We start from the raw sequence: 25,449 nt of genomic DNA, 5'->3' as shown, positions 1-25,449 counted from the left end.
CCACCTGTATAGAGAAACAGATTTTCCCTAAATTATTGTTAAATGTGTCCATTTCTGGATGTAGCCATCTAAGAATGCAATGCTCATCTAGTACAAGCAAGTAAGTAAAATTTAAATCCTAATTTAATAGGATTTAAAATAGTCCCAGGGACTATTTTAAGACCTGGGAATTTCACAATGTTTATGCAGTTTCAAAAGATTCTTTAAAAGGGAAAAAATATTTATTAATATTGACATTCAGTAGGATGTTTTTGTGGGATGTTTTTGTCTTAATGTTTTTGTGTGGAAGCACACATTTGATGATATTTTAAGATATTTTTGATGGCAAGATGTTCAGCAAATTTATATACTTGGAGTCAGCAGCTTTGAGAAAGTGTCTCTCTCAGAGGTGCCCGAGTTGAGTACTTTTGGACTCGGTGGATATCTTGATGCTCTGTTAGAACAACATTGAGATTTGTTTTACTTGAGTAGCACATCTAGAAACACTTTCATTTTTAAAATTTTACATATAAACCCTTGGCTAAATTTAGAGAATTTTGAAATATTTTGGAAATGATATCGCAAAATTTACCTGTGTTTAGTCCAAGTTGAGTTCTTTTCGATAGAAACTGAAGTGTTTATAGTTTTTTTTTTTTTAATCAGAAAAATGAGAAAGAAACTCAAGTAGATACATTTACTTCTGGGTAACTTTAAGAGTTTCATTATGCTAAGAAAGGGTAGCGATCATTTAAGAAATTAAAAGAGCCAATATAAAACCAAAAAGAAATAAAAGGATCCAGTATAAAACCAAAAGGCTTTACTCCCTAGTTCTTATTCAGCCCCAATATTAACTGAATTGAAAATAAATAATTAAAATAGTTTTTCTTCCTGGAAAGTAAAATACGGCGCCATAATGTAATAGGGCCCCATATTTTAAATCCTGTACAAAGCAAACATGGATTGCAGTTAGATGACGATGCTAGGTCATCACTCTCAATGCAGAGTAGTGGGTTGGAATTTCTCTTCTCCAAGTCCATTCCCTGGGCATCTCTGGTCATATCTTGTCTATACAATGTGAAGGGCTTTTAAAGCAGCCACAGCTTGTTTTTCCCTTTCATGTCTGTTCTGCAGTACTTCCAACAGTGAGATTTCAGGTAAAATGTCTCCTTTTCCAGCATGGGTTGGATTTTTCTTTTCCTTTGAGGCCTGATCACGCAGATTTGAAGGTTTGGGTTTGGGGATGGTCTTAGCATATTCCAAAGCCTAAAAGCATAAAGATAAAATTTTATTTGAGATGGGAAGTGAACCCTGGATTCCTTAAATTAAATCTAGTCTCAGGAAAGGTTTATTAATAATATAATTGGAGACTATTGCTACAATAATGTACTAAGCGATGGATGGAAATGGAGACCAAATGGAAAATACAAATAATGCAATATAACACAGAGTTTAAACAAAATAAATTAGCCACGTAACAAAATGTTGTGGAAAAAAAGAGAGTTGAAGAATGATATGTACAGTTGTGACTCTAGATGTTTTCTTTATAAAACTGAGTTTTATTCAAGTGCTTGAAAATAGATTTCTTATGTGTTTGATCTGTTTAGCTTCTGGCAGTCTTATTAAAACCAAACCTCTATTAAGAAGATATTAACTGACCTTTCCATCCAAAGAGGACTTGTTACAGCTTGAGACCAAAGACATCACTGCAATTGAGATAAAACTGAGTCTCCATTATTACACCAACTATTCTTGTTTCTGGGTTCTTACAACTCTGGCAAGTATTTATTAGAGGTTGAAAATTATTTTTTCTTTTTCTTTAGCATATCTATAGATACCTGGATACTAAAAAAAAGGCACTCTTTTTTTCAGTGATGTCAGTTCTGACAGGCATTACAATAAAGATGAGATTACTGAATATGATTTCTAAATCTGCCTTTATATGTTTTACTTTTCTAAAATTAACCATTTTTTTAAATTGAAGTATAGTTAATTTACAATGTTGTGTTAGTTTCAGGTGTACAGCAAAGTGATTCAGTTATATATATATACTTTTTCAGATTCTTTTCCATTATAGGTTATTATAAGATATTGGATATAGTTTCCTGTGCTATACAGTAGGTCCTTGTTGTTTATCTATTTCATATATAGTAGTGTTATATGTTAATCCCAAACTCCTAATTTATCTCTCCCCACCCCCAGTTTTACAGTTTAATAAGAGTTTCTTGAGAGCTAAAATGGGAATGGATAGTATACGTAGGTCCTAGAAGGGGAAAAATCTCTAAAACAGTAAAACTCCAGACTTCTCAGGGTGTGTAGTTGACTTCTATTGGAATTTCTAATTATAGACTTGTTGCCTTGAATCTCTTCATGAACAAATAATGGACTGGAGAAAAAAAGAAAAAGTGGCATCATGGAAACTCAATCAAGTGGATTGAGGTCTTCAAGGTCTGAGGAAGAAAGGCAATAGATAGAAAATATGAGAGTCTGTGAAAGAGAACACGAAGTACAAATTCCTAAAAGCACCAAAGGGTCACTTGTCCCTCATGCAAAGGGTCCCATGTCCTTACTGGGACTGAGGCAGAGACTTGTACTGCAAAGCTCGGTGTCTCTATAGAACGTATTTCATTCACATCACAACTTAGAGTTGGATGACTTCTGAGAGGGAGAACATCCTGTATTTATCATTTTTATTGGGTAGAGGAACCTATATAGTACCATCCCTTAGGAAAAATATAGGGAATGAACTTGAGAGAAACAGTGAAGGACTTTCCTCTGACATAAGCACCCAGAGATGGCAAGATGCTAATTTCTTAAAACTTATTTAATGGTAGAGAAGGAAACTGATGGTTAATCAGGATTATTAGTTTTTTTCTACGAAATCACCTAACCATTGAATTTTTGTGTGAGAAACTCGAAATACTATACTTGGAGGAAAACATGTGGAAGACTAAAGATAACAGTGAACTTCAGGGAAAAAAAGAGGCTAACCTTCCAGCATCATATGTGTGTATATCATTTTTACATCAATATCTGTGAATGATGGGGAGCCGCAGGAACAGTAGTAGCTAAAACATCCTCTGTTCAAATAATGTGGGGAATTTATTGTCATGAGGTCACAGAGGTTTCCTTTTAATTCTAATTAAAAAGACAACTGCCTTGGTGAGAATTTCTTACCTTCTGCCGAGGGACAGCAGATTTATTTTCAGTCTTTGCTACTTGTGGCTTTGACGGGATGGATAGTGCCTTCATGTTGTATTCCTTTACTTGTTTTGCATATTCCTTTTGCTGTATTAATTTCTGCATCTGTTCAGAGAAGCAAAGTGAGAGTGACTCACAGGTCCTGCTAGATCGCTCTGTTCTCTGTTTAAATTGACACTAAGTTTAGTGAGCTGGGCATACAGTGTCAGCCACATGGGGGAAATGGGATCACCGTGTGTAAGGCGACAGCAGTGAAGTGGTTAAGTTAATGTTTCTCCTCGAAACAGTTTCTCTTTAGGGGCGGAATGCCACTGCAGTAGCATACCCAGTGTTCACTTAACAGAGGCTAAATCACATTCAGCCTCTTCTTTGTTGCGTTTACCCAATTTATTTTCACTTTTGCTTCCAACTTTGAACTCTACTCTCTTTTTTTTTTTTTTTTTTTTTTTTTTTTTTTTTTTCTTTTTTTTGCTGTATGCGGGCCTCTCACTGTTGTGGCCCCTCCCGTTGCGGAGCACAGGCTCCGGACACGCAGGCCCAGCGGCCATGGCTCACGGGCCCAGCCGCTCCGCGGCATATGGGATCCTCCCAGACCGGGGCACGAACCCGTATCCCCTGCATCGGCAGGCGGACTCTCAACCACTGCGCCACCAGGGAGGCCCTCTACTCTCTTTTTATGCCTTGAGTGCAACTGCAGTTAAAACACATTAGATGGGGGCTTCCCTGGTGGCGCAGTGGTTGAGAGTCCGCCTGCCGATGCAGGGGACACAGGTTCGAGCCCCGATCCCGGAAGATCCCACATGCCGTGGAGCGGCTGGGCCCCGTGAGCCATGGCCGCTGAGCCTGCACGTCCAGAGCTTGTGCTCCACAACGGGAGAGGCCACAACAGTGAGAGGCCCGCGTATCACAAAAACAAACAAACAAACAAACACAAAAACACATTAAATGAAGATCTCCTTTCACTAGAGGAAAGAGAATAAAGTGGATGCACTTTTCGTGGCTTGGGAAACTCTTACCCTGAGTGTCTTCTCTGTAGCCACTCTTGAATATTATCAAGATAACTCTATTGGGAAAGACCAAGGACCATATAACACGCACATCTCTTTTCATGTGCATGTGTCCCACTTTTCTGTTTGGGCCTTCAAAACTAACTAAAAGGTGGATACATAAAACAACATTGGCCGAGTAATTTTATTTTATGGTAGAAGTAGTGCCTGGGGCTTATTACCAATGCTACTTCAGAAGGGTCTCTATTCAGAGGGAGACATTTGAATTAGGACTTGGTTCTGGGGGTATCTTTATACGGTTTTGCTGGAAGACAAATGGCAAATCCAGTCCTGGAAATGCTGTATGTACATCACACTCACTTTGTCTCTGATGGACTCAAGGTCAGGTCCGAGGCCTCCAAGCTTCATGTCTCTGTTCTGATAACCTTTCAGCTTGGAACTCTAAAAATAAAATCAAAGAGACAGTTTCTTTTAAAGACTTGTATGTCCTCCACCCTCGAGTTGTCATGGCCACATAAGAAAGGGAAGAAGCAAAATGAAGAATGGCAGCCTGTGTGGACCGTGGGAGAGTGGGTGTGTTTCCCAACAATTCTTCCATTTTAATGGTCGTCATTGATAATAGTTTCCTTGGTAATTTGTAGCTGGTGAGCTAACATGTTTGGACTTTTCCACTTCTGCAATAAAAAACACTGAAATTCTGAAAATTATAAATAAAAAATTTCAATTGAGTGAAGTGCTGCTTTGTTATTAACATTTTTAACGTAACGGATACATTAGTGATTCGCTGCTGCTGCTATGAATAGTATGTCTAGTTTTGTACTGTTCACTGAACCAACTGATTTCCCTGGAACAGGCGATCTAAATGAATCAGGTAAGCACGCTGCTTCGAAGAGAGAGCACCCTGTCTAATGTCATAATATTCAAAAGAAAGGAAACATTTAAGGGTTAAGAGTCTAAGCAAGACCCACTGAGAAACTTATGCAGTGTGATTTTGGATATTTTGAAAGGTACAAATAATTTTATACGATAATGCTTATTACTATTGCATATTTAAAGGGACAGAGTAACAGACCGAGGCTCTTTAATTATTATATTATGTCAGTTGAGCACAGTAACAGGCAGGAAAAATACGAACGCGCTCCGGACTGTAGGATAGGTTAAGATATTCCCCAAACTCCCGCTTTTGACATGAAATCTGACTTGCTACTTGCAGCAGATACCCTTGTGGGGAAACAAAGGCCTTTTTTCTTTGCATTTGTGAGTTCATTGAGTTGTCTTCCTTGGGAAGGGTAGGAAGGACAATACCAAAGAGATGGTTTGGGTGACGGTAATGATCTTAGGGTACATCAGAATTGGTGCTTAGAATAAATAGCCATACGGCAGAGGCAGTACTGAACTAACCATGTATGGTACCACCTGTCTATATGCTAATGACAAGGCATGGTATGTTTCTAAATTTTGAAAGTTCCTGTTAATTATGAAGTCCTAAAATATACAATATATCTAATGTGCCCTTTCCTAAGAGAGAATTTGGCAGAGATAGTCCAGAGACTTTAAAAACAGAACATTTCATCATATAGAGAGTTACTGCATATAATTCTCAAATCTCAACAATGAACTTATGTAGACACATATATCCGCTGTTACTACTCACAATGCCTACTGACTGACTACCTGGAGGTCAGACCACTTAGATTCTCCATCGCCATTTCCCAGGCTCAGAGCCCAAAGCTCTTGCCTCCAGACCCCAGCACTGAACTCTGGCCCATGAGATATGAATGAAGGTTTGCTGGCATAGATAGAGGGTGCATCTTGGAAAACCTTTAATTGGATTGGCACAGCCCCTCCCCCTTTCCCTTTATCTTGCCTTGAATGTGGATGTGATTTCTGGAGATGCAGCAGCAGTCTTGTAGCCAGGAAAGAAAAGAAGAACAAGAGAATTGTACAAATACTGGTTCTGATGTTTTGAGCTATAGAACCACCGGTGCTAGCAACTTCCTACTTGTGGATTGACTGTATGTAAGAAGAATGAACCCTTGTTTTTGAAATTGCTGTAAAGAGTAGTTCTGTGACTTGTAGCTAAAGGCAGTATTTCTAAGGTCCTACAAAATTTTTATAGTACATAGTGCTTCACAGGGCCAAAATCATGTGTCATTTAGGCAATACTTCTACACTGCAAGGATTTAAAGTTCTGTAAACAGAATTTGCCTGATTAGTATGTTAAATATTTGTAGTCAAAACTCTTTCAGTGCATCTGATTCTAAAAGGTCAAAGAAGAGCCTTTCTTAAATCTTTGGACTAAAATAATTAAAATATAGTATACAGAAGGATATAATATATAGAAGAAGTATATAGAAGAAATATTGTTCATTGAAAGCATTTCAAAATCATAAATCTCCTTCAAGAGAATAGAGTCATCACCCAGCAAAACCACTACAGCTGCTTCCTGCCCTTTAGATGTATCCGTTCATACTTTTATAAAATTGTCCCTATCCTACAAATTATTTTGTTATTTTTTTTGCTGAGAAGGTTACCATTCACTGTATTTCCGTGTCACTACATGTTTTCTGAAAATGTGATTTTTATGTATAACATTCTATTGTCTAGTTATAGTTGAATTATTTAGTGATTCTTCTAAATGTTGAACGTTTAAGATGTCCTAGGGATGAGCATTGTTTGTGGGCTACTCTGATTATTTCTTTGAGATAAATTAAGAGAAGTGAGATTATTGAGACAGAATCATGAACATATTCGGGGCCATTCATGAACACTTCTGTTAACAAGGTAGAAGAATGCTCTTTTTGTCCAGACCTCTCTGACACTGGGTATTATCACATTTTAAAACCACTGCTAATTTTTAATAGGTGAATGAACTCAGATATCCTATACTTTGCGATTGCAGATTTGTTCTTTATCTGGCATATGCCATCTCCGCCATTGTTTTGAAATCACTATGTTACCATTTGCCAAAGTAAACCAATAATGAAAAAGGAGAGAACCCCACTCACATCCAAGTCATAAATCCAATTTGTCCAAAACTGATGAGACAGAAATGATCAGCGCCCAGAAATCGCATCCTTAGTCTGAAGCAGCTTAGCTTTAATCATTCCACCAACTCACAAAAGATGTAACGCAAAGCATGAATAATTGCTTATTGCATCCCCCCTGAAGTTCCATCACCTCGAATAAACGTCGTGGCTGTCACAGGAAAACAGAACCGAGGGTCTAGCACTGCAGACTGACACGAAGGAAAGAGAGTGGCCCGAAGGGGTCATCTCCAAATGCCACTGACTCCTTGACAGGCTGAGCTGCTTCCAGTGAAGAGATGTTTCTCAAGGGAGAGCGATGGCCCCTAACAGTTTGTTCCGGGTGACTGGCAATGAAAAATCCTGGATTTACTTGTCAGCTTCAAGTAATCTTGATTGGTTCTCAGTGCTGTAATTTTGTTTGATCTCTTTCCATCAAAATTCTTTTTAACAGCTTTATTGAGATAAAATTCACACACCACCAAATTCACCCATTTGAAGTTGTACAGTTCAGTGGTTTTTAGTATAGTCATCAAGTTGTGCAGAAGTCACCACAATCCAATTTTAGAACATTTTCATTGACCTAAAAAGAAACCCATACCCATTAGCAGTCCCTTCCCTCCCCCCACCTCCAGCCCTAGGCAACCACTAAGCTACTTTCTGTCTCTTCAAAAGGCTTTCATAGTCAAATAATGCCTAGAATTTAGTTTGATTTATCTCTCTTTGGCTGTTACAAGACCAAAAGGTCACAGTAGCACCATGCCCCCCCCCTCCAGTTTTTAAAATTAAATCAACAATAGTAGTCTCATTAGGTCTCCAAACACGGGGCAAATAAAAGCATGTTTTCAAAAAATCCCCGGCAGGGCTTGCTTCTTCTAGTCTTTGTGTGAGATGCACACAGGGTGACATCAGCCAACCCTGGCTCTAGCTGACGGCTGACCAGACCAGATCTACCCCTTGGAATTGGTGTCCACTGGTCGTGGTTTTGGCAGAGTCTGGCATAGGATCTCCTGGTGGAAGGTTTCTGCCGGCCGTCAATCACACGTCTTCTCAAGCCGGAAGAGTGACTTTTATTTTAAACGTGGGGCAAAAGGTGCCTGACTTGGAAATGACATTGACTGTCCCGGGAGGACTTGTTTCAGCTCTGAGAGGTCGTGCCCCGCTGTGGGGGACACTGTGGGGCTTTTCTCCAGAACATTCCTCAGATGTGTAAGGGTGAGAAAGTTACTCAGAGACGGGACAGAAAACAATGCCTCAAATACTGGGGAACAGCAAGTGAAGGAAATTTGCTCTGTGGTTGCTAAACTTAATCCAAATAAACCTCGTCTTAGAAGCAGTCAAGCAGCAATACCCGGATTGTCTGTGACAACAAACACACGAGTTAAGTGCTGCAGCTCAGCTCAACACAGCAGTCATTCTGTGGCAGGTTGCAGTAGATATTTTTATTACTGTTTGTCATCACTTATGCTGTGTTAATCTCTCACTGCCTGATGTCTGGATTCAGTGGCATGGACAGTGCCGAGTGTTCATAAACTGGTCACAACAGAACTGCCAGGAGAAGAGGAACGGTGCTTGGGCCTATTATCTTGACAAATCCTCAAATTTTGAATGTGATTCGAGTCGATTCCCTTGGAAACCATGAGATTTGCTTTGACTAGGAAATGGGCATGATGTGGGTAATGAGTCCCTCTGTCTGGGGCCCCGGCTACCTGCTGTCCTATACGAATAGCTCGGTTCTAAATCATTTTAGCTTCTGGAATGGCTTCCCGGACAAAGAGTGCTTCTGTGTCTTTGTTGGATGTAGGCTGAAAGTCTTGGATGGAGAAAATGGATACGTGTGGATTGCAACATCTCTGAGAGAAAGCAGGAAGGCAGGGATTTCCCAAGTTGGAAAGAGGGCTTGGGAAGTGGTAAGTGGAAGTTCTCTTTCTTCCTCTTCCCTCCCCTCCCCGATCTTAGATGTCTCATGATACACCATCACTGGGTACTGTCCTCTGCCTTCTCTCGGTAAAACACAGATTCAAACTACCAAAAGGAGAAGGAAGGGAAAGGAAACTAACATTTAGTTGATGTCTATTCTTTGCTAGGCACTAAGCTAAGGTTTTAATACAATATGTCACTTAACCGTCAAACCCAATCTACAAAAAGAACAATTCTGATTGTGCGTATGAGGAAATAGGGGCTCAGGTGAATTAACTTGTCCGAGTCACAGAGAGATTAGGTGATGAGAATTTAGAAATGGCTGAGTGCGTGACTTCCGCTAAACCCTGCTCGTTAGGAATTGTTAAAAGCTTGCATTTTCAACAATAATCCACAGTTGGCAAGAACCCTAACCCAGAAGGTTCTCTTCCGAGGTAGTGAGTTTGAGCTCTTTTTTAGGCCCTGGTAACTCGTAAATTCCAGAGTGACAGGACGCCCTCACCTTGAGAATGTGTTGGTTCCTAAGCTCTGAATACACTTCCCTATAGAAATAATAATACGCACAGTGTCTGGCTTCCTAGCCCAGTCTACAAACCCTATTCTATTTATGAAGTGCTTGAAAACACTACTAACCGTAGCTCAGATTAGGTACGATTAACTGTCAAGTAATGATGTTTTGGTGGAAAAATAAGTTACTTATGAACCCAGGAACACATTTCTTCTTATTTACTGTGAAACTGGGGATCATCCCAGCTCTAAACAACCAGTAGTGGTTTCCACAGCCTGGGCAAGAATTAGGTACCCCGGCAGGACGGAGGATGTGAGGGAGGGTCACATGAGGAGCCCAAGGAGCCCTCAGGTCAGCGTGTGGGAAGGGGCCGAGGAGGGAAGGACCCCGGGGCTGTGAGCGAGCTGAAGGCCTAGGCTCGCAGGTGGCGGCAGTGGGCTGGGGCATTTCATGTGCATCAGCCTCTGAGGTTCTATCTCAGGAGGACACACCAAGCTGGTCCTCCTTTTCTTCTCTGCAGTATGACCCACTGTCGTTCTAGCCCAGCTTTCCCTTCTTCTCTTCAAGGCCACCCTTTCCTTTTTTTCTGAGGCCCGCATGTGGGTGTCCACTGACTTCACGATCCCCTATTCCTGGAGTGCCCTGCGTCTGCCCTGCACACCACAGCCAGAGCAGTCTTTCTAAAACATTAATCTAACTGTGGTTAAAATTCTTCCATGCCCCCCGCCAACCCACCACCCCCTCCCCACCAGCTGAGGGATTAGAGCCCTCCTTCTTCCAATGACGAGCACGATCCTCGAAGACCCGGTGCCCGACCTACTTCTCCACTGTCGCCTCTCAACACTCAGCACCTCCCAGTTTGAATGGCAGCAACCCTGAAATGCATCAGTTCCCAGCATGCTTTGTGTTCTCTCAAGCTTCAGAACATTCACTTACACTGGTCCCTCTGTCTGAAATGCTTTCAGTCTTCCTTCTTTTGCTAACTCTCAATCATCCTCTAAGATGCCTCACGATCACCTCCTGAAGCTCCGCTTGACCCGCAGGTGGGGATGTGTGCCCCTCTGTGCTCCTCTGTGTTCACTGTGCATCCCTCTCTCTTTTATTTCAACATGATACGGCTGGGGAAAGGGCATGGCTCGTTTGCTATACATCCCAGCACCTGACACAGTTCCTGGTAGGAATTCAACACATATATGTTGAGTGGAACTAAGGATAGCTCCCTAAATCTGCCTTATAGTGGACGCCCCACTGGTGTCCACTGGTTCCCCAGCTGCTGGGAGTGTTGTCTGCTAGGGCCCACAGTCGAGTCCCTCCCTAAGAACTGACCTCAGCCAGGTGGAGCGGCTGTGCCCAAAGTTACAACGCTCCCCCAGAGACAGTCAATAGCCAATGGCTGATCCATGTGGGGGAACATCTGGGTTCCTTGCCTCTGATGGGCCATCCCAACTTCAGAACCCTCACGGGCTTGGCTGAGGCATCCTTTGCACCAGCCTCAAAGCCGCCCCTTCTCCCTCACCCGGCCCTGCCCTCTCCCTCCCCGACAAGGGTGGTTCCCCGGTAACTCTCTTGCTCACAAATCTCCATTTCAGAGTCTGTTCCTGGTGGGGCCAATCCACCACAGGACTATTGCTTCCAGCCAGTAAACTGGGCAACTATTTCCCTGTTGCCCAGTAAAGCAGAATGCATTTTCTAGCCTTTTCCTTACTATTTGACACTAGAAACAAGTGATCTTTCCTGAGGGGTTTTTATTGTTTGTAACAGTAGAGAAACACAAAGGACATAAAAAGACTCCTTCAACGCTCCTTCATTTCTTCCTGGAAACCTTCCTCTTTGCCTCCCACCCCCATTTTCCTTATTTAACAAAGCAGACCTGATGGGAAAGACCTAAGTGCACAAAGGTGCTAGTCATGGTGAATCTTAGGTAAACACAGAACTCAGTAAAGCAAACATTTCAGAAGAAAGCTCGGTCATTGGCTGTCCTGGGTGTTTTACTGCAGGAGCTGAGGTGAGATGAAGGCTGAGAAGGGGTGGGGACTAGAGAGGAAGAAGGAGGGGGAGCAGCAGCAGCAGCCCTATTCCAGGCCTGAGATAAGGAGAATGAAAATCAAGGTCCCTGTGTATTATCAAAATAAAAGGTTAAGTAAGTAAGATGTTTTTATTACCTTAATGCTGCTTCTTTTCCTATGCTCCTTCCCCTTTTCCAGTTGAAACAGATAGCCTTCAGAATTGCTACAGCTAATTTTCACTTGGTTTCTTTGGCTTCTCTCTGAACTGAGTTGGGATTCACTTTCCTCCCTTGACAGTATGGGTGGAAGCGTGACGCCAGGTAAGGCCCCTTTGTGGGGATGCACCTCAGTCAGATGCATTAGGGCCTGCTGATGCTGCTCCATTGTCTGGGTGAGCCGTGAGTCTGGAGAAGCACTAGAAGGTTGGCTCTCAGAGGAAGAATGGAACTTCCTTAAAGGAAAAAAAACACAAATGTGTTACTGAAACCTAGATACATAAGACTTTTAGCATAAAAGTCTTTATGAACCATTAATTTGATGTATTTATCACTCCCCCAATCAAATTAATGTTCTTTAGCTTAATCTTTTCATAAATACATTAATTTCTTAATATCCTCTATTTTTTCTTTAGGATATTCTAGCTCTTACTTAGAACTTTCATTTAGTGCATTCAGAATAGAAGAAACATCATTCTGAAAAATCAAAGGCACTCCCACCACAAAATACCTGGACAGGTTGGATTAAATTAAACAAATGCCCTTCTAATTAGATAGTTGGATTTGTAAGAGAGACGGGGTATCTTCAGAGACCACAAACTAAACAGAAACTAAAACTAAAGCAGATTTAGATTAGATGAAGCTATGGCTTTCTTTGAGGGAGTTTGGACCTAAGTGCTTGAGTTTCACCATTCAACACTGGTATGGGATATGTGAGATCTTGGCTCTGTGTCGGGCAGAGAATCAGAACTGAGATGCCTGCATGAAGGCTGTATGTAACCCTTGAAGAGCTACACCTTCAATAAAAAGGCAAATTAGTGAAAAACTCATTCACCAGCCTTGGGAAACAACAAAGCAAGCCTATCTGTTTTAATGTAGGCTCTGAGCTGGAGAAAAAATTCCCTGTGAATATCTATGGGACAATATTTGGGGTTCAAATTTACCTTCCCCACATAATCATGGAAATCCAACACCAAGAAATTAACATAAAGTGATCCGAGAGGAAGGATACCTCCCTAATATCTGGCGGAAGCAAGTTCTCTGGAAGGATACATTCCCACCCAAGCCTGCCTAGGTGTCTACAGATAAGATGGATAAACATAAGTTCACAATCCAAAATCCTAGAACATGTGAGTAAATAACCTACCAAGTATGAGAATCAGCAGATACACACGCACACACACACACAAAGCAGTAGTAGATTTCTAAGAACTTAAGGTAACTGAATATTAGATAGCATTCATAAGGAAGCATGTTTATAATGATTAGAGACATGAAAGAAGAAATCAAAACCCCGAGAAATATATTCTGAAAAAATAACAGGAAGGTTTTTCTCAGAACCATGTAGAACTCCTAGACATGAAAAACACCATTACTGAAATTTACAACTCAGTGGATACACCAAAGAGCATATTGGAGCTGAAGAGACTTAGAAACTTAGAGGAAATTTCTCAGAAAGAGGCATAGAGGGATAAGAGATGGAAATAAGAAACAGTTAAAAAGACACAGAGTCTAGAATAAGAGAATCAAATATACATCTACTTGGTGTTCCTGAAGGAAAATTAGAACAAATTTGGGAGACATAATATTCAAAGGAAAAATGGGTGATAATTTTCCAGAATTTATGAAAGAAATGAACCCTCAGATTTAGGAATCCCAGAAAAATCACAAGCAGGTTTACAAATTTCAAACCTAGATACATCACAGCAAAGCTTCAGAACACCAAAAACAGAGACCTCAAAACCAAGAAGAGAAAAAAAGACAAAGACAAAAAGAATGATAATTACATTGATAAAAGACTTTTCAAAGAAATAGAGAAGCCAGGAAATAGAAAAACAGTGTTTTCAAAGAGATTAATTCTTTATCAAGTTAAACATAATTTAAGAGAGAGGAAAGTAAAGGAATTTCAGGTAAATTTACCAGTGAAATGTACTTGCTGAAAGAACTTTTAAAGGATCTACTTCAGGAAGAAAGAGTAAAATGGAAAAAAGAATGGGAGGCAAAGACAGTAATAAACAACTGGTTAAATCTAAAACATCACTGACTCTATACAACAATTATAAAACAATGATTAGTTTTAGAGATATAAGATGCTGGATAAAAATATGTATGACACAAAGGGTGATTGGATTAGAACAATCCAATGATTTGAATGTGTCTGCAGGAGAATAGAAATTTTAAGACTAGACTAGTTAATAATGTAAGTTAAAAAAAAAAAAGAATAGAAGGAGAATATGCATTTCCAAATCAGTAGAGGGAAAAAGTAGCAGAAAGTTCTATCAGTTCAACAGACAATATTAAAAAAAATAAAGACAATATGTATTGGAAAAAATAGGGTGGCTAGGACAAATTAAGATAGTAGAAATTAATACAAATATATGAGTATCACAAAAAAGTAAGTAGTTTAAAGTTTAATATCTGCCCACAAATAACAACAAAAGAAAAGCCAAACAAAAAAACACATGAGAACTAAATAGTTTTACTGGAAAATTCTATGAAATCTTCAAAAAGCAGCTCCAATTGTACATGAAGTCTCCCGGAGGATATAAAATGGGGGAATTATTTTAAGGCTGGTATAATCTTGATAACACATCCAGGCGGGGGCCAATGGCAGATTGGAGAATTTTAAGCCAGTCTCACTTCCTGCATGTGAATGTTAAATCCTAAACAGTGTTAACAAATCAAATCAAGCAATTTATTAAAATAGTATGACAAGTTGGGTTAGTCCTAGGAATAAAAGGATGATGGAATGTTAGAAAATCTGTTAACACATTTAGCCACATAAAGGATTCAAGGAGAAAATTTTTCAATTGATGCAGAGAATTTGATAACATTAAATATCTATTTATGATAGAAGTTCTTTGCAGGAAAAAAATAGGAATAGGAGGTCATTTCCTATTTATCTCCCTAGCTACTAAAAATTAAATATTTTTAATGGCAAAAATGTTAGACTCACTCCCTCTAAAGTCAGGAAAAAAAGACGAGAATGCCTGCTATCTATCTATCACTATCTCTTCTAGGAAGCGAATTCTGAATCTTATTAATTGTACATTCCATACCTCCAAGTGGAGCACTTAAATGTCTTCTGATTAATTCATGTGTGTCAAACTGTCTCCCGACTTTGAAAATAAGCTCCTTGAAGGTTCCCACGCATCATACTACTTTTGTATCTTTTATAGCATTTTAGTCCTATATTCAGCCATATCAGGTATGTAATAAACACATTTGACTGAATGATATCAAGAAATATCCCGATTTTAAAAATAGCTTTTCTTTCTTCTAATTATAGAAGTAATGCATCTACACTGTAGGGAACTTGGACAACTCAGAAAATATAAAGAAGAAATTAAAAATAATCCCAATCTCTCTTGCCAGAAATAACCACTATTGACATTTTGGTGCATTTTTCATCTTCTCTGCACATTTTGACATAGTAGATAGAGCTCATACTCCTTAGGTGTAATTTTTGCACTGTACTGTTTTCTCTTTATAGAAGCATTTCCTCATAAACATGGTTTTTAATGGTTACATGATATTAAATATTATAATTAATCTAAACATTTCCTTATTCAATTATTGTTGTCATTTCTGTAAATGATATATATTTTATTGAAGTGTAGCTGATGTACAGTGCTGTGACAATCTCTGCTGTACAGCAAATGACTCAGTTATACACATATAGACATTCTTTTTTTGTATTGTTTTCCATTGTGGTTTATCACAGGATACTGAATACGGCTCCCTGTGCTCTACAGTAGGACCTGTTGTTTATCCCATTCTAAATGTAATAGTTTGCATCTACCAACCCCGAATTCCCGGTCCATCCCTCTCCCTCCCCTCCTCCTGCTTGGTAACCACAAATCTGTTCTCTATGTCTGTGAGTCTGTTTCTGTTTTGTAGATAGGGTCATCTGTGCCATATTTTAGATTTCTCATATAAGTAATATCATATGGTTGTAAATGATATTTTTACACCCACGTGTTTTTTTTTCTGTATTTTAGATTATTTTCTTAGGATAGACCATTACAGAGTTGGAGAGAATTTGTTCCCTCCGAACATTACTTGTGACCCTCAAAATATACTGATCTTTTTTGACTGGGTCCCTCTGCCCTTCTCCCTCCAACCTCTGGTTTAACGACAGTGGAAAAAGTAGAGGAGACAGGGAAGAAGAAATACATCAAAAGTGGACTATTTTCTGCAGAAATCAGAGGCAAGGACATCATTAGGAGAATTTTTCCTCTTGCCTGACCATCACCATGAACGGCCCCCGCCCCTCCACCCCGTCCTCCCCCTCCTGTCTTTCTCTATCTAGCAGCCTCTCATTACTCTAGAAAACCACTTGAGAACAGGAAATTCTTACCATAATATTTCTAAGTCCTTATACTTTGTTTCTGTGTAATTCCGTTTGGATTGCTTCTTATTTTCAGTTGATCCATTATTATTTATGTTAGAAACAGACTGAGAGCCTTTCTGGCTAAGGGATGCATGCTTCTTATTAAGTTCATGAAGATAGTTCAAGTCCATATTGGAAAGAGTGTCAATGTGTAGCTGCTGATATGAAAATCTTTTCTCTTCTTGGTCTTTGTGTCCTCTTTCTGTATTAACATTCATCATTGAGTGATACCTGGTAGAATTTTTATATAATACCTTGTCAGAAGCCTGGTGTGGGGGAGCAAATTTATTGGAGGTTACTTTGGGTTCCTGGTTTCTTGGTATACCTGAGTATTGTAAATCATTGTTCGGGGCATTCATAAGCACGACTGTTTCCTGTTTCACTGCAGTATGTATTGGCTTATTTGGGGTTTGCTGCTGTCTGGAAGCGTTATTCTGGTGTCCTTGACTGACAACCAGCTCTTCAGTCACCAGAGACTTTGGGCCGTGCCGGTGTTTATGCTGTTTTTGAATCTTGTGCTTGGCTGGTCTTCTGGAAGTTTGCTGGCCATTGGTTGTTTCTGAAGATTGACCTCTGGGTCCATTGCTTGATTTTGCATTTTCAAATTGAGACCAATGTTCCTGGTAATCCAAAAAAGATATTTTTAGTTAGTATAAAGTTAAAAGATTGGCACTCTTCACCAATTTTAGTGTTCTCAAACTGGGAGTTAAGACTTCTAGGAAGGTGAACACAGAATTGAAAAGAGATAAAGAAGGAGAACAGAGGGTCCTTTCCTCATTTCGGGCAATGAGAGGGTGATTAGCTGAGTGGTTCCTCCTGGCAGTTTCAGATTATGAATTTTCTAGAAAGAAATAGCTTAGAATGGGCATTATATTAAGGGCAAGTCTTTGACTTAAAATGTTATAAAATGAAGTATTACCAAATGGGGGAAAAAAGCAGCTTTACCCCTAAAGAGCTGCATACAAAGGAAGTGCAAATCAACATCAAAATATGCAAGTTTATCTTAACTAAGATGAATATTTAAAAAAATATTATCCAGAAAGAACATCAACAATTTGCTTTACCCACCAAGTACAAGTTCAATATGAAATACAATTCAGATGATCAGATCTTCTTACTCATATAGGTCAGAAACTAGAAATGATCTCTTCACCAGATGAAACAAATTAAATTTTATTCAGAGGATTATAAAAGAGTCTGCGCGGTGATAGGACATCTGTGAAACCACAAGGGTTGTTTTGCTTCTGTTCCTTAATATAGCCTGTACTTAGGCAATCAAACATCTGGGGGAAATATTTCAATTTCAGAGCAGTCTTTATGCTTTCCAAAGTCTTGTAACAACAAAATGTACTCCTGGTATAATAGATGCACTATGTAACTATATTGTGCTAAGCCATTTAGACATATTTCCCGAGGAATAAAGTGCTCATTACTTTGTGAAAAACTAGCTGAGTTAAGAGGCCTTTGGAAAGAATGATTAAATGCTTACTGAAAACAGTCAGAGGACCATATGCCTCAGTGTGTTATATAACTGCAACATAATTCTTCCTTGCTGAACACACGTATAAAAAGCCTCTGTGGCCTGTATCTATGCAACGTTAATCGAAAAATGCAAGTTACCCAGATCATTTGAGAAAAAAACTTGAATAAATCATGTTTTTGCTCAAATTGTTTTAAGGATAAGTTCAACTATTATTTCACTTTTCTGATATAATTGCTAAGGCTCATCCTACTCCTGTATAATATTTAATGGTAGTCTACTCATGAAATCTCATTATAATGATAAGGTTGAGATTATTCAATTTAAAACAATAATATACAATATGACTTCTTATATCAGATTTTCAAGTAAGAATGACTTATAATTCAAAATTTAGAGTAAGTTCTCCTTAGAATTTGAACTTTCTGGAGGATTGGCCAGGTTCTTAGTAGCTCCTCGAAACTTTAAATGTTTACCTGCAGTGCTCCAAAAAAGAAAAAACTTCCTTTTCTGTCTGTATTTCAATTAAGAAGGGTCTTTCTTTTCATGCAATATATTGAGCTGCATGGGGGAAATGTGGGCAAGGAGGCTCTGCCAACAGACAGCCCAAGAGCATCCTTCCTTGTAGTGGGTCCAGAAGAACATTGTTATTTACACTCTTGTAGGTGTGTTCATGAAACACAGCAGCTCTTTTCATGGCTGTCATCGCTGTTCTTGAAGGTCAAAAAAGATCCCTCTTTGCTGTGACCTAGAGATATTTATTAATGCTGATAATGTCATTCTTTTCAATATTTGTTCAGCCTTCTTTTATTTATTTATTTATTTATTATTATTATTTTTTTTTTGCGGTACGCGGGCCTCTCACTGTTGTGGCCTCTCCCGTTGCAGAGCACAGGCTCCGGACGCGCAGGCTCAGCGGCCATAGCTCACGGGCCTAGTCTCTCCGCGGCATGTGGGATCTTCCCGGACCGGGGCACGAACCCGTGTCCCCTGCATCGGCAGGCGGACTCTCAACCACTGCACCACCAGGGAAGCCCCAGCCTTCTATTAAATTGAAGGATAGTTGATTTACAATGTTGTGTTAATTTCTTTTGTACAGCCAAGTGACTCAGTTTAACACATATATACATTCTTTTTTTATATTCTTTTCCGTTATGGTTTATCACAGGATACTGAATATAGCTCCCTGTGCTATACAGTAGGACCTTGTTATTTATCCATTCCATATATGATGGTTTGCATCTGCTAATCCCAAACTCCCAGTTCATCCCTCCCCCACTTCTCCTTCCCGTTGGCAACCACAATCTGTTCTCTATGTCTTTGGGTCTGTTTCTCTTTCATGAATAAGTTCACTTGTGTTATATTTTAGATTCCACATATAAGTGATATCATATGGTGTCTGTCTTTCTCTTTCTGACTTATTTCACTTAGTATGATAATCTCTAAGTCCAACCATGCTTGTTCAGCCTTTTAATTGCTAGAAAAATAAGTGACCAGGAACTCTTTTTCTGCTGCCCTCTGACTGTACTTGTCCAGTTCTCTCTCTCGTTTCCACTAAAAAAAAAAACCTATCAATAAATTTTTTTCCTGGGGTACCAGACCCAAAATCTTGGGTTACCACTTGGTCTTAATCATGTTATACCTTTGCAGCTGACAATTCAGATGACAATAGTGCTCTTCACAGGGTGCTTTGTCAACAAGGCCAAGGACTCATCATTTCATGAGAAACTTCAATTGCCTCGAGTGTTAAATCCACTGTTCACGTAAATGTAAGTGCCCAGAGACGGCATTTCAGTCTCCAGAAAGAAAGACGTTTATGGGCTTGATGTGATTTCTCTCACCTTCCGAGCAGCCTACTTGAGATCTGAGGTTTACTAAAGATTTATTACCCACAATTGAGGCATCAGGTGTCACTCTTTAGGTGGCAAGACCCTAGTTCCCTGAAGTTAATATACAAAGCCATTCTCAGGCTATTTAATCTCCATCAGCACCGAAATCCTCTATTTCATCCCCCTCTCACTGGGGTTCTTTTGTTACCAACACTCACAGTCAGTCCGGACTACAAGCACTCAGAATAACTGCTTAATGGCAGTAGGTTTTCCCAGCACACAAAGCTGAGTCCTTTGGCTGGAGCGTTAGCACCGGGGTCTCCTGATGCCTAATGCTGGGATGATAATTTCTCAGTAGGATCTGTGCTCAGTTATTAATGCTCCTTCATACTGTGCCATCCAAGGGAAGTCTGCCCCCAACCCTGAGACAGGCAGCATCCGGCTATTTCTCTTCACGACTTTTCCCGTTTACATGACCTAAGCAGAGGGGAGAATGCACGCTTTGATGTCAGCCAAAACGTTAATCTCCTTTAAAACAAAAGCCGTTCTTGTTCTTAGTCACCCTGATCGACCCTGGAGTCCTGTGGGTTGTGCCTGGGCTCCAAGATTAGCTCTGAAGTTTCTTTTGTGTTTACTAACAACAAAACACACATGCTTTGAGTCTGGGTTATACATTCCATTCGATAATATTAATAAAATTTAGAGAACACAGTAGCTCTAATTTTCAGTGCTAGTATAGAAGGACTCTGTGCTCAGGTGAATAAAAGCGGCATAGCTCTGTTGATAGTGCTGGAGGAAAACCAAATGAATAGCTCTTTGGAAAGGTGGGAAGATCACTTAGGATGTGGTCACAAGGATGTTGACACAAATAAGTCAAAGATGCTACATATCTTTCGCGCTATCATTTCTTTTCCTTGTCTAGAGAGGCAAGAGTTATTTTATTTAGAGGCAAGAAAGGAAACATCCTATTTCATCCTTTTGAAGACTCATGTATTTGGGGAACTTTCTTCTTTCCCACTGCCAGCATGCTCCTTTCCTGGGAAGGATCTTCGGCTGGTGGGAGTGTACCCTCTTGCACTGGCCAGCAAGGGTCTGACCCTTAGCTCAGTACTGTGTCTGGTTCTGAGCACACAGTAGAAATGGGATTTGGAAAATCTGTGAAGATTCACAGGTGAGCACAAAGCGATTCAGGGCAACAAGACCTATGTGGACAGGTAAAGTGATGACGGATTGCTTGGCTTGAAGCAAGGATCTTAGGCATGTGTATGGCACTTACATAGAAAATGATGAGGATGACCATCAATTCTCAGTATTTTTTTAAAACAGATCTTTATTGGAGTATAATTACTTCACAATACTGTGTTAGTTTCTGTTGTACAACAAAGCAAATCAGCCATATGCATGCACATGTCCCCATATCCCCTCCCTCTTGAGCCTCCCTCCCAAACCTCCCCATCCCACCCCTCTAGGTCATCGCAGAGCACCGAGCCAATCTCCCTGTGCTATGCTGCTGCTTTCCACCAGCCAACTATTTTACATTCGATAGTGTATGTATGTCGATGCTACTCTCACTTCACCCCAGCTTCACCCTCCCATCCCACATCATCAAGTCCATTCTCTGTCTACCTCTTTATTCCTGCCCTGCAACTAGGTTCATCAGTACCTTTTTTTTTTTTTCAGATTCCATATATATGTGTTAGCATACAGTATTTGTTTTTCTCTTTCTGACTGACTTCACTCTATATGACAGACTCTAGGTCCATCTACCTCACTACAAATAACTCAATTTGGTTTCTTTTTATGGCTGAGTAATATTGCATTGTATATATGTGCCACATCTTCTTTAGCCATTCCTCTGTCAGTGGACATTTAGGTTGGTTGCATGTCCTGGCTATTGTAAATAGAGCTGCGATGAACACTGTGGTGCATGTTTCTTTTTGAATTATGGTTTTCTCAGGGTATATGCCCAGTAGTGGATTGCTGGGTCATCTGGTAGTTCTATTTTTAGTTTTTTGAGGAACCTCCATTCTGTTTTCCATAGTGGTTGTATCAATTTACATTCCCACCAACAGTGCAGGAGGGTTCCCTTTTCACCACACCCTTTCCAGCATTTATTGTTTCTAGATTTTTTGATAATGGCCATTCTGACTGGCATGCCATTCTGACCAGCGTGAGGTGACACGTCATTGTAGTTTTGATTTGCATTTCTCTAATAATTAGTGATGCTGAGCATCTTTTCATGTGCCTCTTGGCCATCTGTATGTCTTCCTTGGTGAAATGTCTATTTAGGTCTTCCGCCCAATTTCTTTTTCGATTTTTTTTATAAATTTATCTATTTTTGGCTGTGTTGGGTCTTCGTTTCTGTGCGAGGGCTTTCTCTAGTTGCAGCAAGTGGGGGCCACTCTTCATCATGGTGCGCAGGCCACTCACTGTCGCGGCCTCTCGTTGCAGAGCACAGGCTCCAGACGTGCAGGCTCAGTAGTTGTGGCTCACAGGTCTAGTTGCTCCGTGGCACGTGGGATCTTCCCAGACCAGGGCTCGAACCCGTGTCCCCTGCATTGGCAGGCAGATTCTCAACCACTGAGCCACCGGAAGCCCTTCCGCCCAATTTTTAACTGGATTGTTTGTTTTTGTAATATTGAGCTCCATGAGCTGTTTGTATTTTTTGGAGATTAATCCTTTGTCTGTTGTTTCATTTGCAAATATTTTCTCCCATTCTGAGGGTTGTCTTTTTGTCTCGTTTATGGTTTCCTTTGCTGTGCAAAAGCTTTTAAGTTTAATGAAGTCCCATTTGTTTATTTTTGTTTTTATTTCCGTTACTCTAGGAGGTGGGTCAAAAAAATATCTTGCTGTGGTTTATGTAAGAGTGTTTTTCCTCCATTTGTAGTTTATTTTTGTGTATGGTGTTATGTATTGTTCTAATTTCATTCTTTTACATGTAGCTGTCCAGTTTTCCCAACACCGCTTATTGAAGAGGCTTTCTTTTCTCCATTGTATGTTCTTGCCTCCTTTGTCATAAATTAGGCGACCATATATGTGTGAATTTATCTCTGGGCTTTCTGTCCTGTTCCATTGATCTATATTGTACCATACTGTCTTGATTACTGTAGCTCTGTGGTATAGTTTGAAGTCAGGGAGCCTGACTCCTCCAGCTCCATTTTTGTTTCTCAAGATTGCTTTGGCTATTCGGGGTCTTTTGTGTTTCAATACGAATTGTAAAATTTTTTGTTCTAATTCTGTGAAGAATGCCATTGGTAGTTTGTTAGGGATTGCATTGAATCTATAGAGTGCTTTGGGTAGTACAGTCATCTTCACGATATTGATTCTTGCAATCCAAGAACATGGTATATTTCTCCACCTGTTTATGTCGTCTTTGATTTCTTTCATCAGTGTTTTATAGTTTTCTGAGTACAAGTCTTTCACCTCTGTAGGCAGGTTTATTCCTAGGTATTTTATTCTTTTTGTTGCAGTGGTAAATGGGAGTGTTTCCTTAATTTCTCTTTCTGATTTTTTGTTGTTGGTGTAGGAACGCCAGAGATTTCTGTGCATTAATTTTGTATCCTGCAACCTTACCAAATTCATTGATTAGTTCTAGTAGTCTTCTGGTGGCATCTTTAGGATTTTCTATGTGTAGTATCATGTCATTGGTAAACAGTGACAATTTTACTTCTTCTTTCCCAATTTGTATTCCTTTTATTTATTTTTCTTCTCTGATTGCCATGGCTAGGACTTCTAAAACTATGTTGAAAAAGAGTGGTGAGAGTGGACACCCTTGTCTTGTTCCTGATCTTAGTGGAAATGCTTTCAGTTTTTCACCATTGAGTATGATGCTTGCTGTGGGTTTGTCATATATGGCCTTTATTGTGTTAAGGTAGGTTCCTTCTGTGCCCATTTTCTGGAGTTTTTTTTTTTTTTTTATCATAAATGGGTATTGAATTTTGTTGAAAGCCTTTCTGTGTCTATTGAGATGATCATATGGTTTTTATTCCTTAATTTGTTAATGTGGTGTATCACATTGATTGATTTGCATATATTGAAGAATGCTTGCATCCCTGGATAAATCCCACTTGATCATGGTGTATGATCCTTTTAATGTGCTTTTGGATTCTGTTTGCTAATATTTTGTTCAGGAGTTTTGCATCTATGTTCATCAGTGATATTGGTCTATAATTTTCTTTTTTTGTGATATCTTTTTCTGGTTTTGGTATCAGGGTGATGGTGGGTGCATAGAATGAATTTGGGAGTGTTTCTCCCTCTGCAATTTTTTGGAAGAGTTTGAGAAGGATTGGTCTTAACTCTTCTCTAAATGTTTGATAGAATTCACCTGTGAAGCCAGCTGGTCCTGGACTTTTGTTTGTTGGAAGATTTTTAATAACAGTTTCAATTTCATCTTGTGATAGGTCTGTTTATATTTTCTAATTCTTCCTAGTTCAGTCTTGGAAAATTGTACACTTCCAAGAATTTTTCCATTTCTTCGTGGTTGTCCATTTTATTGGCATATAGTTGTTTGTAGTAGTCTCTTATAATCCTTTGTATTTCTGCAGTGTCAGTTGTGATTTCTCCTTTTTCATTTCTAATTTTATTGATTTGTGTCCTCTCCCTTTTTTTCTTGATAAGTCTGGCTAAAGGTTTATCAATTTTGTTTATCTTCTCAAAGAACCAGTTTTTAGTTTTATTGATCTTGCTATTGTTTTCTTTGTTTCTATTTCATTTACTTCTGCTCTGATCTTTATGATTTCTTTCCTTCTACTGACTTTGGGTTTTCTTTGTTCTTCTTTCTCTAGTTGTTTTAAGTGTAGGGTTAGATTGTTTATTGGAGATTTTTCTTGTTTCTTGAGGTGAGATTGTATTGCTATAAACTTCCCTCTTAGAACTGCTTTTGCTGCATCCTATAGGTTTTGGGTCATCGTGTTTTCATTGTCATTTGTTTCTAGGTATTTTTTAATTTCTTCTTTGATTTCTTCAGTGATCTCTTGGTTATTTAGTAGCACACTGTTTAGCCTCCACGTATTTGTGGTTTTTACAGTTTTTTTTTCCTGTAATTGATTTCCAATCTCATAGTGTTGTTGTGGTCAGAAAAGATGCTTGATGCAATTTCAATTTTCTTAAATTTTCTGAGGCTTGATTTGTGACCCAAGATGTGATCTGCCCTGGAGAATGTTCCATGTGCACTTGAGAAGAAAGTGTATTCTGCCACTTTTGGGTGGAATGTTCTATAAATATCAATTAGATATATCTGGTCTATTGTGTCATTTAAAGCTTGTGCTTCCTTATTTATTTTCTGTTTGGATGATCTGTCCATCGGTGTAAGTGGGGTGTTAAAGTCCCCTACTATCACTGTGTTATTGTCGATTTCTTCTTTCATGGTTGTTAGCATTTGCCTTATGTTTTGAGGTGCTCCTATGTTGGGTGCATAAACATTTATAATTGTTATATCTTCTTCTTGGATTGACCCTTTGATCACTATGTAGTGTCCCTCCTTATCTCTTGTAACACTCTTTATTTTAAAGTCTATTTTATCTGATATGAGTATTGCTACTCATATCAAAAGCTTTCTTTTGATTTCCATTTGCATGGAATATCTTTTTCTGTCCCTTCACTTTCAGTCTGTATGTGTCCCTAGGTCTGAAGTGGGTCTCTTGAAGACAGCATAATATGGTCTTGTTTTTTTTTTTTTTTTTTTTTTTTCTTTTTGCGGTATGCGGGCCTCTCACTGTTGTGGCCTCTCCCGTTGCGGAGCACAGGCTCCGGACGCGCCGGCCCAGCGGCCGTGGCTCACGGGCCCAGCCGCTCCGCGGCATATGGGATCCTCCCAGACCGGGGCACGAACCCGTATCCCCTGCATCGGCAGGCGGACTCTCAACCACTGCGCCACCAGGGAGGCCCCT

The 25,449-nt window shown here is 39.6% G+C and overlaps 1 protein-coding gene across 3 annotated transcripts in view; it reads right to left on the bottom strand.

Annotated features, from left to right (window-relative positions):
- Positions 1-965: 965 nt before the first annotated feature.
- Positions 966-25,449, bottom strand: part of JHY (junctional cadherin complex regulator) — a gene marked incomplete at its 5' end in the record, with an annotated part of 63,727 nt that continues 39,243 nt past the window's right edge. For 2 of the 3 annotated variants that reach the window (XM_082627163.1, XM_082627164.1), the window contains 5 exons: positions 966-1,242; positions 3,154-3,282; positions 4,545-4,625; positions 11,801-12,095; positions 16,220-16,872. In XM_082627163.1, the coding sequence (XP_082483289.1) occupies positions 1,045-1,242; positions 3,154-3,282; positions 4,545-4,625; positions 11,801-12,095; positions 16,220-16,872 (1,356 nt within the window). In that variant the 3' untranslated portion in view covers positions 966-1,044. Of the gene's footprint in view, positions 1,243-3,153; positions 3,283-4,544; positions 4,626-11,800; positions 12,096-16,219; positions 16,882-25,449 lie in introns of all 3 variants that reach the window. The other variant, XM_082627162.1, reaches the window with a different exon arrangement.

Source organism: Mesoplodon mirus (genome assembly GCF_964341445.2).
Source record: "Mesoplodon mirus genome assembly, chromosome: 7".
Taxonomy (NCBI): domain Eukaryota; kingdom Metazoa; phylum Chordata; class Mammalia; order Artiodactyla; family Ziphiidae; genus Mesoplodon; species Mesoplodon mirus.
This window is presented reverse-complemented; position numbering and strand designations above follow the sequence as displayed.